The sequence below is a fragment of the Haliotis rufescens genome, unplaced genomic scaffold (assembly GCF_023055435.1).
Source record: "Haliotis rufescens isolate VD_foot unplaced genomic scaffold, xgHalRufe1.0.p SCAF_1, whole genome shotgun sequence".
NCBI lineage: Eukaryota > Metazoa > Mollusca > Gastropoda > Lepetellida > Haliotidae > Haliotis > Haliotis rufescens.
Genome location: NW_025963779.1, coordinates 39,415,957 through 39,432,088, shown reverse-complemented (window position 1 = coordinate 39,432,088; position 16,132 = coordinate 39,415,957). Strand labels below are relative to the sequence as shown.

The 16,132-nt window shown below is 41.0% G+C and overlaps 1 protein-coding gene across 7 annotated transcripts in view; it reads right to left on the bottom strand.

Annotated features, from left to right (window-relative positions):
* The window catches only part of LOC124135759, a 33,420-nt gene that overhangs the window by 15,466 nt on the left and 1,822 nt on the right, over positions 1-16,132 (bottom strand). The window contains exons 1-2 of one of the 7 annotated variants that reach the window (XM_046501293.2): positions 7,948-8,017; positions 6,307-6,360 (exon numbers count right to left, since the gene is read on the bottom strand). The exons of 1 other annotated variant lie outside the window; for it this stretch is intronic. In XM_046501293.2, the coding sequence (XP_046357249.2) occupies positions 6,307-6,360; positions 7,948-8,000 (107 nt within the window). In that variant the 5' untranslated portion in view covers positions 8,001-8,017. Of the gene's footprint in view, positions 1-662; positions 731-2,562; positions 2,738-4,111; positions 4,252-6,306; positions 6,361-7,947; positions 8,065-16,132 lie in introns of those variants that run through there. 5 more of the 7 variants (XM_046501294.2, XM_046501296.2, XM_048396353.1 and 2 more) reach the window with 5 other exon arrangements.

Sequence of the window (16,132 nt, the reverse complement as noted above, 5' to 3'; positions counted from 1 at the left end):
AAGCAGCCACACACACACATACACGTGCATGCACGTCGCTATATAAGTGCAATAATCTTGGACGCGACGTTAAACCCAATTTCACCTCACCTCACCTTACATTTTGTACAAAAATCGTCGACAATGGGCATGAACAAAACTTGTCAACACATTCAGGTAATATCATTGGTAGGACCAATCATGTTAAGTTCCAGGTTCATTGGTGCAGGGGTTTCTGGGGAGATGATGTTTACAGTGCAAAGAAACGTATTGTTAGAGAATATAGGAGCATGGTCAATGTACAAAGGTCAAAATTTTAAATATCGTAAAAAAAGAACATACACGTTGAGCCCCAATACTAGGCATGGTAACTACACATGTACCAGAAAGACAAATAGGCTTTCAGTATGGATGTTAAACCTTGGATTAAAACCCCTTGACCACATGTGGGTGTTCTTATCATTGGTGGGAACAAGTATGTGAAGTTTCAGCTTCATTGGACCAATAGTTTCTTAGGGGAATATATATAAGGGCAAAGGTTTGTTTCGATTTTCTTATCACTGTCTTGAGTAAATAGAACTAACCTAAAGAGCTGCCATGCTAGATATGACACAATAACACCTTGCACCCACATACTGTGTTTGTTACAGACGGGTCGGACACACACACATGTGTCATCTTACCTTTCTTTCCTTGCATCAACTACTGTAATATCCAAAGATTGAAATTTTCCCATTCTGAAGACCTCAGCTGGCCTTCTCCATCCATTCGACCAATCACCTGATACCGCTTCCAGGTACTTATCCAAATCTCAGTATCTGTTTACCTTATACATTTACAGCACCTGCTTTAGTGCGTCCGACCCACATTAGACATCCATAGTTACGACTGGTGCTCAACAATGAAACTGGCTGACCAATCGATTCCGAAAGTCCTCAGCAACCAGCACCTTGGTAAAGCGTCACCTGACGTATATTTGCCGTTGCTTCTGTTGGGTTTATGTTCTGTTTTCGTTTAGGTTTTATGCGAAGATTGCACAAAAGTACATGGGGACAAAAGGGCTTGACCTATCGTTCACCCTATATCATATTCCGCAGCCATCATCGAGAGGAAAACTAATTTACCTTTGTGGAGTGAAAGTCAACAGCGACCTCTAGGTGCGGTAATGCGATATGACATGAGGTGATAGTCGAGCTCTGGACAATGATAAGGAGAGACAAGCTTTCATGAGGAATTTATTACTTTAAGTGTTAACTTAAATACGAAAACAATAGACACAATAGTCGACACAAACAGTTGAATTACACCAAATGCCACGAATGAATATACACAGATTGTTACCTGCATCAGCTGGATATGTAGTTAAATCATGTCATATGGTTGAATACAAAATGGCATTTGACGTATATACAAACACATATACTTACCATGTGTCTACCCTTAGTTACGACACACGGCCTAATCAGTCAGTTGACTTTTATTACCTGAATAGATACGAAAACGGTCCTCTAGGAACAGACACATCATAGCTGATCAACAATGTAAACAAGCTTATGATATGTGGAAAAGTACAGTAAAAGGCAAAACCCCTGTTAACTGTTAAACACGAATGTATATAACTGCAATATTTAATTAATGTCCACTATCATCGATCGTTTTGTGGCCGGCTACAGAGCTGTCCTCAACACCCTATCGACCTTTGTTCAGCTGTACAACTTACTGCACGAGCACAAGGTGCCCAGCGTGCCACACCTATGTCAGGTCACTATGATTCACGACATATATATCGTACAATAACACTCTCAGAAGCGTGCTTCCGTCTACAATATGTATGGGCGATCACGCCTCTCTAGACCCCGCGTGTATTGACACTTTTGACAATGATTCCCTACATGTCATTTCGCCTACAGAAATGTTTCTTCGGGGCCATTTCGGTTACATCTGTTGACATTGTTATACCTCATCGAAGGTAAACGTCGGCAACAATGAGAAAATCAATATTGTGCTGAACACAAACTGCTATCACTAAAACAACTTAAAGGACTATTTTAGCTTGTATGAAATAGTCAACATACTGATAAATCATATTGACTTTTCAAATAACAAACCTAAGGTGTGTATATTGTCTGAGTAGAAATGACACAAAGATGACTAGGGTGTCGAAATATGAATCTTACGTGACCAAAATAACAACCCAGAGTAAGAACATTACGTCCTGTGATACAGCTATCTGTGGGAATCAGCCCTACACAAACATACACAAGTAGCAGTATTACTGTGTCGCATATATAGAAATGATCCGTTCCCAAATGGCTACCATTTGACAAATACGAAATAGCAAATATGAAATAAATAATAATTTAGCATGGGATATTATCGATAATACGATTTGGTCATATTACAACCGTTTTCTGTAAATGTGATACCATTAGTGTTTCCAGCAATAAACATTCAATACCATGGTAAAGTAAATTTGCAAAAGAGACGTCAATTTATTTCGCGAAAGATTACAATTCATAAAACTTATACACCTTGCACGGTAATTAAATAGATGGAGAAATTTAAATCAAAATAAAATCTTACCTGAAGGAGACTATTATCCATAGTACCATAGTTTTAAATCTCATCGGGCTGTAGATGTGGTGTGCCATGGCTGTCTATGGAGCCAAATGAGCTATTACGAGGACCGCAAAACCTTTTAACAAACGTTGCAGCAACTTGTACAATTCAGGACCTTAGCTTAGAGGCCGATGCATAATCCAGCGATATTAAAAGCTTTAAACCTGGTAGAATAATGAACCACTGCCAAACGGTTTCCGGTGGCAGCTTCTGATGACGTTAGTCTTCCGGGTAGTCTCGAGCCAATATAAACAAGTGAGTTTGTCTGCACTTCAAAGCTGTTGTTATTCTATGATTTCGTGTAACATGTCTCCATAGAAGATAATTTGAAATCTGATAGATAACAGATTGCTGGTCGATAAACACGTATTTGGAAAGTACAAACGAACACCAATATGAACATTTTGCCCGGACGAGACGCCACTGGTGATTTTGTTAGTCTGTACGTTTATAGCGCCACAAAAGAAGGAATTGCTCTTAAATCTAAGAAAATGAAGATAATAATATAGCATTTTGACATTAATCTGAATGTGTTGAATGAAGACACAATGGTGAAAGGATTATAACGAGTAAATTGATAACAGTGAACCCAATAAGTATAAAATGTATTACTTCGCAACCTTATCAGTTAGTAAAAGGGATTTACTCTTATGTTTTACTCATCATATACATGACTCAGATATATCTGTTCATAAACACTATTTATGGCAAAGGATCCAACGTACATGAACATTAAATAAAACTGAATGGTATACATTCACGAGCGCCATGCTACGTCATGTATAATATAAGGCTTTAGGTATCATACTGAGAATACCAAGTGTGCTACACATACATTTAGAAAAGCATTGTGGACTATATGTACAGAAATACACATATGGATATAAAACAATGAGAACATGTTCAGTGCCTTAATGCATCTGCACCACTGGGCATCGGCTATTCACATTTCTTTGTGTGATAATTCCAAAAATAGGTCCACCCCCACCCCCAAAGGATATATTCTTCCAAATGATATTGGATATTCTCAACAATGGAATCTTTGTCTACATGAATCAGACAAAGAACATATATCATTACCTATAGACACAGACAATTAATGATTCAATAATTATCGAGGAATGTAATTAACTTCAAAGCACAGCTATTCAATTCGGAGAATAGAATTGTGTTCTCCATTAATGTTAACTTAATATGCTTAATATGTTACTGGCAGGCACAAGCGCCTCAATGCAGGACATGCATGTACACAATGGCTATTGTTTCAAAGCATATCTACCAAATATTTATCCTCAAGTGTGACTCTTCATTCATCAAAGCAAAACCTGCCTTGTTTCTTGACTCTCAATATTTAAAGTGTAAAATGTTGGTGCTTTTTGGAGAAGGCGAATTCGAAGACATTAGCACAAACGGCATCCTATTGGTAACAAACATCACATGAAGCCTTGGCATAAATGACCACATTCTGCTCATGATTTCTAATGTAAAACTTCCCAAAGTAAACAACATGTACCTGGGCCCCTTGTCGACTGCCTTGGCTTGCACAATCCATGTGGAGAATTGTAAGACAGGTGTTGCAGCGGCATGGTGTATGTCAAGGTTGCGTAGCCAGGCCACAGACCCGTGTTGTTTATTCATACAGTCAACACAATCGACATGTTGGTTCAGGGTTTAAGGTTGGAGTTAACTCCTTAATGACATTTTGAAATAGCTTTGAAGTTACATGTACGTGTAGTTTTCTTTCAAGAAATGAAAAGTTACCGTTTCTTTGTCCTTATGTTTGCATTGATGTTACCTTAAAAGACACTAACACACGCACGCACGCACGCTATCACACACGCACACACACACGCGCGAACACACACACGCACGCACACACACACACGCACGCACGCACGCACGCACACGCACGCGCGCACTTTGTCTTTGTTTCACAAATAAAACTTAAAAGCGGAAAAATAAAAATCTCCAGATCAATTTTGTTACCGAAGTAATACAAATATATCTTCCTGCGGTGTTTGGCATTCAAAGTGACAACATAGTTTTTAAGTTTTAGAAATGAAAAGAATACAGCACTTGAGTCCTTGAACAGTATTGGCATGTTATTCCAAACTGTGAAGCTAATATTTGCTTTTCCTTTCAATATAAGGCAACACATGAATAATGTTTGCAAGTACTAATTTGGATTATCATCTCCATGTTTCTATTTCAAGTGCTTATCGCTCTAGGTATCATCAGCTGAAGAGTTTGTTTTTGAGATCTTCATCATGATGATAATATTTCATACTCCATCTGAGCGAACTACATAATGCATTTGCATTTAATGATCGTGACGTCTAATTTGACAATCGATTATATAATCATATATAATCATTCTAACATCACGCGGGGCGGTCGGGTAGCCTAGTGGTTAAAGCGTTCGCTCATCACGCCGAAGACCCGGGTTCGATTACCGACATGGGTACAATGTGTGAAGCCCATTTCTGGTGTCCCCCGCCGTGATATTGCTGGATTTATTTGCACTGAAACGTGTTGCAAATTTGACCTAAATATTTCACGAATTATAAAGATGTTGTCTAACCATCGTTAGTTCGATATTCATATTGATCCCCTGGAAACTGATACAGCGCGACATGGCGACATCACGTCTTCTGACATATAAGTCACTCTTTAAAAGTAAACTGTCGTGATTTTATATGTCCTAGAATGCATTAGTAAATTAACAACATATATATGGGCATCAGTTGTATGAAAATGCAACATTAACATTAACATTGACCTAGTGATGCACATCTGAGGTTTCAGTGAGTGAGTGAGTGAGTGAGTGAGTGAGTTTTGATTTTACGCCGCTTTTAGCAATATTCCAGCAATATCACGGCGGGGGACACCAGAAACGAGCTTCACCCATTGAGGTTTCAGTCCTATTCATCCACTCTTTCATCCACTATTCTTATTGTCAAACACTGTAGTCAGACTTTCTTACGTGAAATGATGAAGATTTCCTAGGTGGGAGGTTATTAAGTGCAGATGACAAAGGTGATACACGACTACCCTGTGATAGCCACCCTAATACCATTAGGAATGTCCATTGATTCCATAGCAGACAGACTGGTACCACTTGACAAAAGCATGGCCCACATTCCCAGAGGGATCTATTGGTATTACACGGTATTAGCGGCAGTGGTCTTCCTGGTGCATCCTGAAGGAGACATCGTGCTGATACAAAGCTTGATCAGAAAGATGTAGCTATCTCAGTCTATTGCGCTACCGATTAGCAGTGAAGAAATGTATATACTTTTAAATTAACATAAACATGATGTTTAAGTAATAACTAATATCACAGTCATATATATAGCTTCGAATTGCATTTTTCTTCCCTCCATCTGGAAGCACAATGGTTGTTTATTGCAAGGTGAAGCGGTTATTTCTAACTGCAGTGGGCTTTCAAGTACATAACCATCTTGTTAATGTGTGTCCCATGAGCACTGTATTGTTTTCTAGGATCTGTAAAAACCGTTTCCACACACTAGTTATCGTGCAATTCTTCCACGAGTGTTCCCCTAAGTTATATTCCAGCGAGCTCATACTCAAACGTCAGTGACTACCTGCAGTACCAAGTCTTCAGTGTCCGGCGGCACCGGTGTGATTATTGGAAATGAAAGTTACAGTTCATGCATACCTAGATGCTGCATGCATGTGTGTACTTACTTATACATTCCAAGCATGATATCCAGTAAGTACCCTAGGGGAACATCACGAATACTGAAACGGGAAATCACATGTCTTATCACAGGAAGACAGTCCGACGAATATATTTACAATATTTCCACAAATATAACCAAAATGTCACCGTTGAACTCTTGAAAAACGAATAGGTTCTGTGTGTGGTTCGGGGGATAAGAAGGATAAAGCACTATACACCAGCGAAAGAAATTACGTTGTTTGAGAGAGACAGATGCCGCAAATATTAACACAGATGAAAAACGGCCAAAGTTGGCAAATATCTGACTCTTGTTCGGTACAATAGCCTGCTATCGTACAACAAGGATGTTTTAGCGTTTTTCTTCTGGTTGTCTAATTTGGTTTTGTTGCAAGTATTCTTATCCATTTCCCATACGAATGCAAGCGAATGCATTGTGAATTTGGCAATTGCTTAAGAAACATCAACACTTAATACGATTTTTTAACAACAAACAGTACTATGAAATGTGACCTTGTTTGTTGTTCTTACGCCATTGACTCTGTTTATATGGAATAAATCAGCATCACCTTGTTGTGTCGATATCTTGTTGTCTAACGCATGTATTTGTGACCGCCCCAAGTCAGGGTGCATGCTGGTCTAAACCATTACACACAAAAGTACTGACATTCTCATGACCACTTATTTCATGGGCTATGCCTGACTAAGATATATGCAGTCGACATGGACGTTTTCCTATCTAGCAATAACAAATGGCATTTAAATAACTGAGTACGCATGTCACCTTGGTTACAGGTTAACTGGAATGGCGGGATTGTTTTGACGGTTGCCTGGCAACATTTACAATCCAGGACCTGGGACACATATAATGCTCGAGACAGACATATCTTCCCAAATACGACTATTGATTTACAAGGGCTAACGTCGTCCACCATACTAATGGATATAATGTTCAATAATGTAGTCATACACATTTCTGAGCCATTACTACAATATGTTTTAACATACCCCCTTTCGGATAGCAATTTATCATCTTTAACACTTATCTGAGACCAACCTCGGAAAACGGGAGATTAATTTATTGATGTAAAAAATTCATTACTGTACCGAAATAAATGTTGAACTTCAAAACTGCAGTGCCGTATTTCGATAGTGTGTGTGCTTAAGTTGATTAACGTAAGTTGATTACTTTGCAATATACACGCATATGTTACAACCTTGTAAGGTCACATTTTACAATGGCGCTCATTGTTCAATGGTGGCATTAACTGAAAGTCAAAGTCTAAGTAAATCAATGTAATACACATGCGTTAGAGAAATAATGTGTCTGAAAACATTTGTAAATCGTGCCAAGCTTTAGTTTACGGTAACTGGCGGCTGTGAGAAACAAGCATGAAGTAGAGGTTTGAGTTAATACATGTTGGGAAACATATTTACACTGAAGTCAAATTTCAACTGTCAGCAGAAAATGATGGATATTACCCGCAGTTTTACAGACTGTTTAAGTGAACTTGTTTACTGAAGGAAATAGATCAGATCGTAGCACATTCTAGCTGCTTAAGATCTTCTAAAAACTTCAGATCGAAAACATATTACAGCAACAAAGGACATTTAGCTGCTCGACAGCGGGTTCAACTTGATGTCCTTACCTCAACCTCCGTTTCCGAGAAGATCCCATTAAAACATATGGACTAAATCTCATCTTGACATTTCACGACTTTACAGACCCACGGCAGTATGGGGACACTGAAAAACACCTGTGTAACATCACAATCAATATGGACAACAATCTATTAAAAATATTTAACTTTCTCACAATTACATGTCACAATCCTCATACTCACAACACCATACATATAATCATAAAGCAATCTGACGTCGTAAACTGCGATGATTCACCAGAGAAGTAAAACAACCAAACCCCTGCACTAACCAGCCTCACGATGAGAGCGGAAAACCTTTCATTTTGTTGACCTAAATACCTTATAAATCAGATCATCCATAAAGACCAACAAGGTATGATAAACTGTTTAAGAGAGAGGAAGGAAGTTCTCCGTATAAATGTTTACAAGATAAACAGGCCATAATCGAGAAGCAAATGCTAACAAGTGAGAATGTGACGACCACTTGTGTCAGGACACACCAGGGACAGTGCAACCACATTGCAATTGGCAGTTCCTGCAATTGGTTGTGGGTTTCAGAATTTAACAGACGACAAACACCTGCCTGAGATTTCGTTACTTATCCTTTTCCTGTTTTAGTCCGAGGGTCATCTCATCGGTGTTAATACTTCCGTGTATACCATTCAACTGAGGATGTTTACTACAGCTTACGTCTCTACAAACAATGGACGCCTTCACTGTCTAGTAACAGAGGACATAGCTGATCATGAATACCGTGGGGTGTATGTCACAAACATAAACATAACTGTAAGAACAGCAGAATCAGATGGTACGAAACTAACACTTGAACGATAACTTAATCTGATCTCGGAGGGCGGAATTGTTTGGTACTGCCCGTCCCCTGTACATCGCCACTCACTCTTCCATATTATTATGCCAGCCTCAGTCTACACAAGAAGCGAAAGCATAACCATCATAGCATGGTTTGCAGATACAACTTGTGACGTTGTTGCTGAAAGAGTGTAGTAGACATATAATGACTGTCTGACAGTTCTGCGGGATAATTTGGCAGTATAAATGTTCAGATAAACCAATGATTAAAATTGTGGTAAAAAGCTATCAACTATGAACTGAGGGGCACCCTTTGTGAAACACCACATGGTATCTTCTATGACACCATCATGACTAAGTTAGAGGCTATTCACCTCACGTGACCCTATAGTAGATGAAGACACAGCAAAGCATCGCTTCACGCATGGCTAGGCAAGCTAACAACACCCCCCGTTATAACGCTGCCCCGGGCTACGATTGAACTATACCCAGAAAACTGCTGGGTGGCGGAATATGTCGTAATAACGACAGAAATTGCGAAATCATTTCTCCGCTTCAGTTGGTCATTGAGAACTCTTGTATAGATAACAAACGGGGAGATTTAGTGTTTTGTGTCGTTTTCACAGGAGATAAAACGTGTCAACTTATATTGTATGAAATGAAAATAATGACAATTGATGGGAAAGTTGTGCATCGACTGCGGATGACTTGTGTCAATGAGAGATATGGACCGTGAAATGGTCAGGGATTCCCGTTTCTGCAGCTGAAAAGACCGCGATACATATTTCAGGGATAGTCGTCTTGTCAAATGTGTGGCTGTTGATGGCACACCGATTTCCGAACGAACACACCTTGTTGAATAGATTGAATAGATGGCACTTAGACGTTGTAGTATCAATGAAGGTAGGGACAGGGATTTCAACTTCTTCTTTTTCTTTTCAATAACACAGACAACTTCCATATGAACGACTGATTAGTATGCTTTAAAAAGGAAAGCATGGATATATGTGTCTCGCACTGGCATGTCAATATACGTAATATCACGTTACACGCACTGTAGAACATGCCACAGATAATGGTTCGACAGTCATTTCTGATCACCACAGGCCATACCTAATCTGCACACATGATCACATCGACAAGTTATCAGCAGATAACCACGTCAATATTTGATATCATCTTCCATCGCCGTTTGTAAGATACCTTCAGTCGCCCTCTGGTCCAGCTATGCATGGAATCCAGTCGTTTGGGACAGTAACAAGCAACATTGTGTCCCCTCTCACAGCAAGAATGCAAGCTACAATAAGGCTTTGTGACAAAATATGTCGCTAGCTGGTCAATATGCCTTTTATGGTATAGCCTAGCATATTGTACGGTGCCCGTCTCCAAATACACTGCCACATTGTACGATTTATGGATATGACTTATAACAAGAATGCCGACCATCTAGGAAAACCCACATTTGAACTACGTATGTCTCGAATAATCAAGCAGCCGCTCTTAAATATAGTTATCTACATAGCACACAACTGAATGCTCAATGGAAACACGTTAGGTCATACACCGTAGCAGAACTAAATAGGTACAAATCTCAAGAGGTCAGTTACCCCACCTTTGTCGATTACAACAATAGTAATGCCTTCTTTCAAACAACAATAGCTCACAAGTGATTTCCTCAAATTTAACTTTTTCATCCCTTCATAGTATCAGCTACCTGAGATCTATGGTCTTCTGAATGACCGTACATCAGTGTCCCTGGGGGCTAATGACGCAATTGATACAGGTATGTGTAACATTTTCGTAGTTCTAGGCCCGCACGAACCTGAACCTACCAGGCCGTAATTATTTTGAGATTGTGTCTAGAGGAATATATTATCTTATGGTTGTGTTGTGGATTGCATCTTTATGTACATGTATATAACAAGGGGTGGTATACAGTACTGTCTGTATATGGCTTGGATTACGCTGTCCCCGGCGTTGTTTGTACGTCAGTATGTTTGTTATCCGACCGGGATCAGTCGAGAGTCACTATCCGGTGACAGATGAACTACAACTGATTACACCGTCTAAATTTAAGATCCCTTTCAAACTGCCCTCATTCTGAGATGGAATTAAAGTCACACGTGCAGATTACTCCAAAAAATCTGTGTTCCATGACAGGACTACTATAAGAATATTTTATTGTCATTACAATAATCATTAAACAGTGTGTGAAACTTCATCCCAATGCACATTGTTTAAACGTCAGGCTTGACAAGATCTGGTGTAGGGAAATGACCATGTCATCTGAAACGACCTCGCTGTAATAAACACCGCCCCATTGTGTATTCCATAGAGACTACGACATGGATGTCCCATTGTTAGTGTCATTCACAAACACCACGTGTAATTAGCCACTGGGCCAATGCCATTCTGGCTTTGTCTTTCGTAATACACATAACCAGACCAAGTCATCGACCTAATAAAAGCTGCCCTTTTAATGATGCAACCATCGCGATAGCTGCTGAAAAGTAATGCAATTAAAACGCAAAATTGTCAGCAGTCGCGTTGGCCATATTTGGCAATGTCGGTCATGCACACAGAATATCGTTATTAATACATAGTGTTGTAGCTATCAGTGTTCGTATGTCACATCTGTCAGGGCGTGTCTCGCCATGGTACAATGTGATTTGTTAAAACATTTTCTATACTGTCGACCTGTTTTATCGCATGATATGCCATTATTCACATTAGCAAGCAACGTATAATAATGTTTTAGTGTGTGCATTAAATCATACATTTGTTGAGGAGTTGAGTTATACAGTTTTTGTTCAGCCTTTTTCAAACTAATGTTACTGTCCATAAGGACACACATGTAGCAGTCCCTAGATCTGACACGTAGGATGCACATGTAGCAGTCCCTAGATCTGACACGTAGGACGCACATGTAGCAGTCCCTAGATCTGACACGTAGGACACACATGTAGCAGTCCCTAGATCTGACACGTAGGACGCACATGTAGCAGTCCCTAGATCTGACACGTAGGACGCACATGTAGCAGTCCCTAGATCTGACACGTAGGACGCACATGTAGCAGTCCCTAGATCTGACACGTAGGATGCACATGTAGCAGTCCCTAGATCTGACACGTAGGACGCACATGCAGCAGTCCCTAGATCTGACACGTAGGATGCACATGTAGCAGTCCCTAGATCTGACACGTAGGACGCACATGTAGCAGTCCCTAGATTTGACACGTAGGACGCACATGTAGCAGTCCCTAGATCTGACACGTAGGACGCACATGTAGCAGTCCTTAGATCTGACACGAAGGATGCACATGTAGCAGTCCCTAGATCTGACACGTAGGACGCACATGTAGCAGTCCCTAGATCTGACACGTAGGACGCACATGTAGCAGTCCTTAGATCTGACACGTAGGATGCACATGTAGCAGTCCCTAGAGCTGACACGTAGGACGCACATGTAGCAGTCCCTAGATCTGACACGTAGGACGCACATGTAGCAGTCCCTAGATCTGACACGTAGGACGCACATGTAGCAGTCCCTAGGTCTGACACGTGGGACGCACATGTAGCAGTCCCTAGATCTGACACGTAGGATGCACATGTAGCAGTCCCTAGATCTGACACGTAGGATGCGCATGTAGCAGTCCCTAGATCTGACACGTAGGACGCACATGTAGCAGTTCCTAGATCTGACACGAAGGCTAAACATGTAGCAGTCCCTAGATCTGACACGTAGGATGCGCATGTAGCAGTCCCTAGATCTGACACGTAGGACGCACATGTAGCAGTCCCTAGATCTGACACGTAGGACGCACATGTAGCAGTCCCTAGATCTGACACGTAGGACGCACATGTAGCAGTCCTTAGATCTGACACGAAGGATGCACATGTAGCAGTCCCTAGATCTGACACGTAGGACGCACATGTAGCAGTCCCTAGATCTGACACGTAGGACGCACATGTAGCAGTCCTTAGATCTGACACGTAGGATGCACATGTAGCAGTCCCTAGAGCTGACACGTAGGACGCACATGTAGCAGTCCCTAGATCTGACACGTAGGACGCACATGTAGCAGTCCCTAGATCTGACACGTAGGACGCACATGTAGCAGTCCCTAGGTCTGACACGTGGGACGCACATGTAGCAGTCCCTAGATCTGACACGTAGGATGCACATGTAGCAGTCCCTAGATCTGACACGTAGGATGCACATGTAGCAGTCCCTAGATCTGACACGTAGGACGCACATGTAGCAGTTCCTAGATCTGACACGAAGGCTAAACATGTAGCAGTCCCTAGATCTGACACGTAGGATGCGCATGTAGCAGTCCCTAGATCTGACACGTAGGACGCACATGTAGCAGTCCCTAGATCTGACACGAAGGCTAAACATGTAGCAGTCCCTAGATCTGACACGAAGGCTAAACATGTAGCTGTCCCTAGATCTGACACGTAGGATGCACATGTAGCAGTCCCTAGATCTGACACGTAGGATGCACATGTAGCAATCCCTAGATCTGACACGTAGGACGCACATGTAGCAGTCCCTAGATCTGACACGAAGGCTAAACATGTAGCAGTCCCTAGATCTGACACGAAGGCTAAACATGTAGCAGTCCCTAGATCTGACACGTAGGATGCACATGTAGCAATCCCTAGATCTGACACGTAGGACGCACATGTAGCAGTCCCTAGATCTGACACGAAGGCTAAACATGTAGCAGTCCCTAGATCTGACACGAAGGCTAAACATGTAGCTGTCCCTAGATCTGACACGTAGGATGCACATGTAGCAGTCCCTAGATCTGACACGTAGGACGCACATGTAGCAATCCCTAGATCTGACACGTAGGACGCACATGTAGCAGTCCCTAGATCTGACACGTAGGACGCACATGTAGCAGTCCCTAGATCTGACACGTAGGACGCACATGTAGCAGCCCCAAGCTCTGACACGTAGGATGCACATGTAGCAGTCCCTAGATCTGACAGGTAGGATGCACATGTAGCAGTCCTTAGATCTGACACGAAGGATGCACATGTAGCAGTCCCTAGATCTGACACACAGGACGCACATGTAGCAGTCCCTAGATCTGACACGTAGGACGCACATGTAGCAGTCCCTAGATCTGACACGTAGGATGCACATGTAGCAGTCCCTAGATCTGACACGTAGGACGCACATGTAGCAGTTCCTAGATCTGACACGTACGACGCACATGTAGCAGTCCCTAGATCTGACACGTAGGACGCACATGTAGCAGTCCCTAGATCTGACACGTAGGACGCACATGTAGCAGTCCCTAGATTTGACACGTAGGATGCACATGTAGCAGTCCCTAGATCTGACACGTAGGATGCGCATGTAGCAGTTCCTAGATCTGACACGTAGGATGCACATGTAGCAGTTCCTAGATCTGACACGTAGGATGCACATGTAGCAGTCCCTAGATCTGACACGTAGGACGCACATGTAGCAGTCCCTAGATCTGACACGTAGGACGCACATGTAGCAGTCCCTAGATCTGACACGTAGGACGCAAACGGAAGAGCTTAATAACCGACTTATAGTATGGGGATGTGTCAGCGTAACGATGTGTTCAATAAACATTTCACTTTTAACTAATGGTGATACGTAGTATACACATTGAAGCAGATGCATGAAATTAAACTACATAAACGCCCTAAACAATATTCCAGACATAAGACGGCTGCCTGTAAAAGAACGAGTCTGGGCCAGCCACACCATTTCCCATTTAGTCGCATCGAGCGACCAGCTTAGGTTGGCTGATGGGGAATTTTTTAAAACCGGGGGAACAATCTAAACCACGACCAGATATGTATACCTATCGCAGGAGGCGTCCCCAGTATATGTTCGGACTGTTACATGAGCGGAATGTAAGAAACCCATTAAGGGATACTTAATACCTCATAAATTATCTGACCTCAACTTGACACATACAGCTCGTTTACTTTCAGTCCCTGTCGTCAATTCCTTTGACTTGTAGTCTTTGAAGCATTGGCTATAAATCGAACGTTGTGATGGTATCGATCAGAAGTAACTACTGAATACACGCAGCATGTGCCATACTTACATGTCAGGCAAATAATGTCTTTCCTTTTCAACAACATTTGAGTTACATGACACATTGATTATGCAATCTGAAAACTTACTTTGCTGTATGCTTTTTATGGAAGGAAATTAGTTACGGTGAGAACACTTTGTAATGTTAATTATATAATGTATGTAAATACTAGCGCAATATAAGTATACAATTACATTAATTAATTTTATTAATGTTATTTCTATATCTAAGTGTGTCTTTTCTCTCACAACTCTGAGGCTACTGCTTTTTCTGTTGTAAATTTAAATAATATTTCCCCTATATCTCCATCACATGTATTTATATATTTAAAACATAATGAATGAATGAGTAAAGCAATACACATATTCAGTAATATATATTTACAATGAATAAAAGCTAATGTATACAAAAAATAAACTTTCAATAACAGATGTCGGTTTAGATCAAAGATAGATAACGATATCAAGAGGTGTGAAACATTTCTTGTGTGCATCCTAGTGAGAGAAACAACACAGATCCTTACCAGGTACTAAGTTTATTACTCCCATTCGGTTTTTAAAAAGTGTTGCAACTAGCCGCGTTGTCCCCTTTCACATGGCACATTCAACTGAGGATGAGATTAACTTCCATTCAGTAACAGCTGGTGAAATTGACGTCCACATCTAGTATCCCTGTATACAATCCCCATAACCGCCTTTCTTACTCTTCCCCCGGCTCTCTCGTGTGTTCTTCAGCGATAATTAGTATTACACTGCTGAATCAGCTTGAGTGGGACAGTGGGACAAAAGCTACGGTTCGACCCAAATGGGATGTAAGCGAGCACCATTTCTTTGCAACATCGATCATACAGGGCTAACTAAAGATAATAAGTGATACTAATGATGCGGGTTTCTATACCTTTGATTCCTATTATTTTAAATATGCAGTTTTGTGAGCATAAACACAGCTCCTCACTGGAGATGGACACGTGGTTCCGGTCGGACTGTGATTCGGAATAGATTAGGCCTCAGTGACAAAGAAATTAGAATTTCGAACCGGATGACAAACCTTTTCATTGTATTAGGATATTTTTTTAATTGTCAGCCTCATGTTAGGATAATTACTTTGTAATGTCTGGTGTTTCTCATCTGCTTTCAAGATGAATCAGGATTTTAGAAGTGATATGTACACCGGATTAATGGTTCAGTCGTGACTCATCATTCTTCAACACATCAAAGAAGAACTATCTATTACACGAGACGAGACAATCAGGCGATACACATACAAAAACGTTTGATGAAAAATAA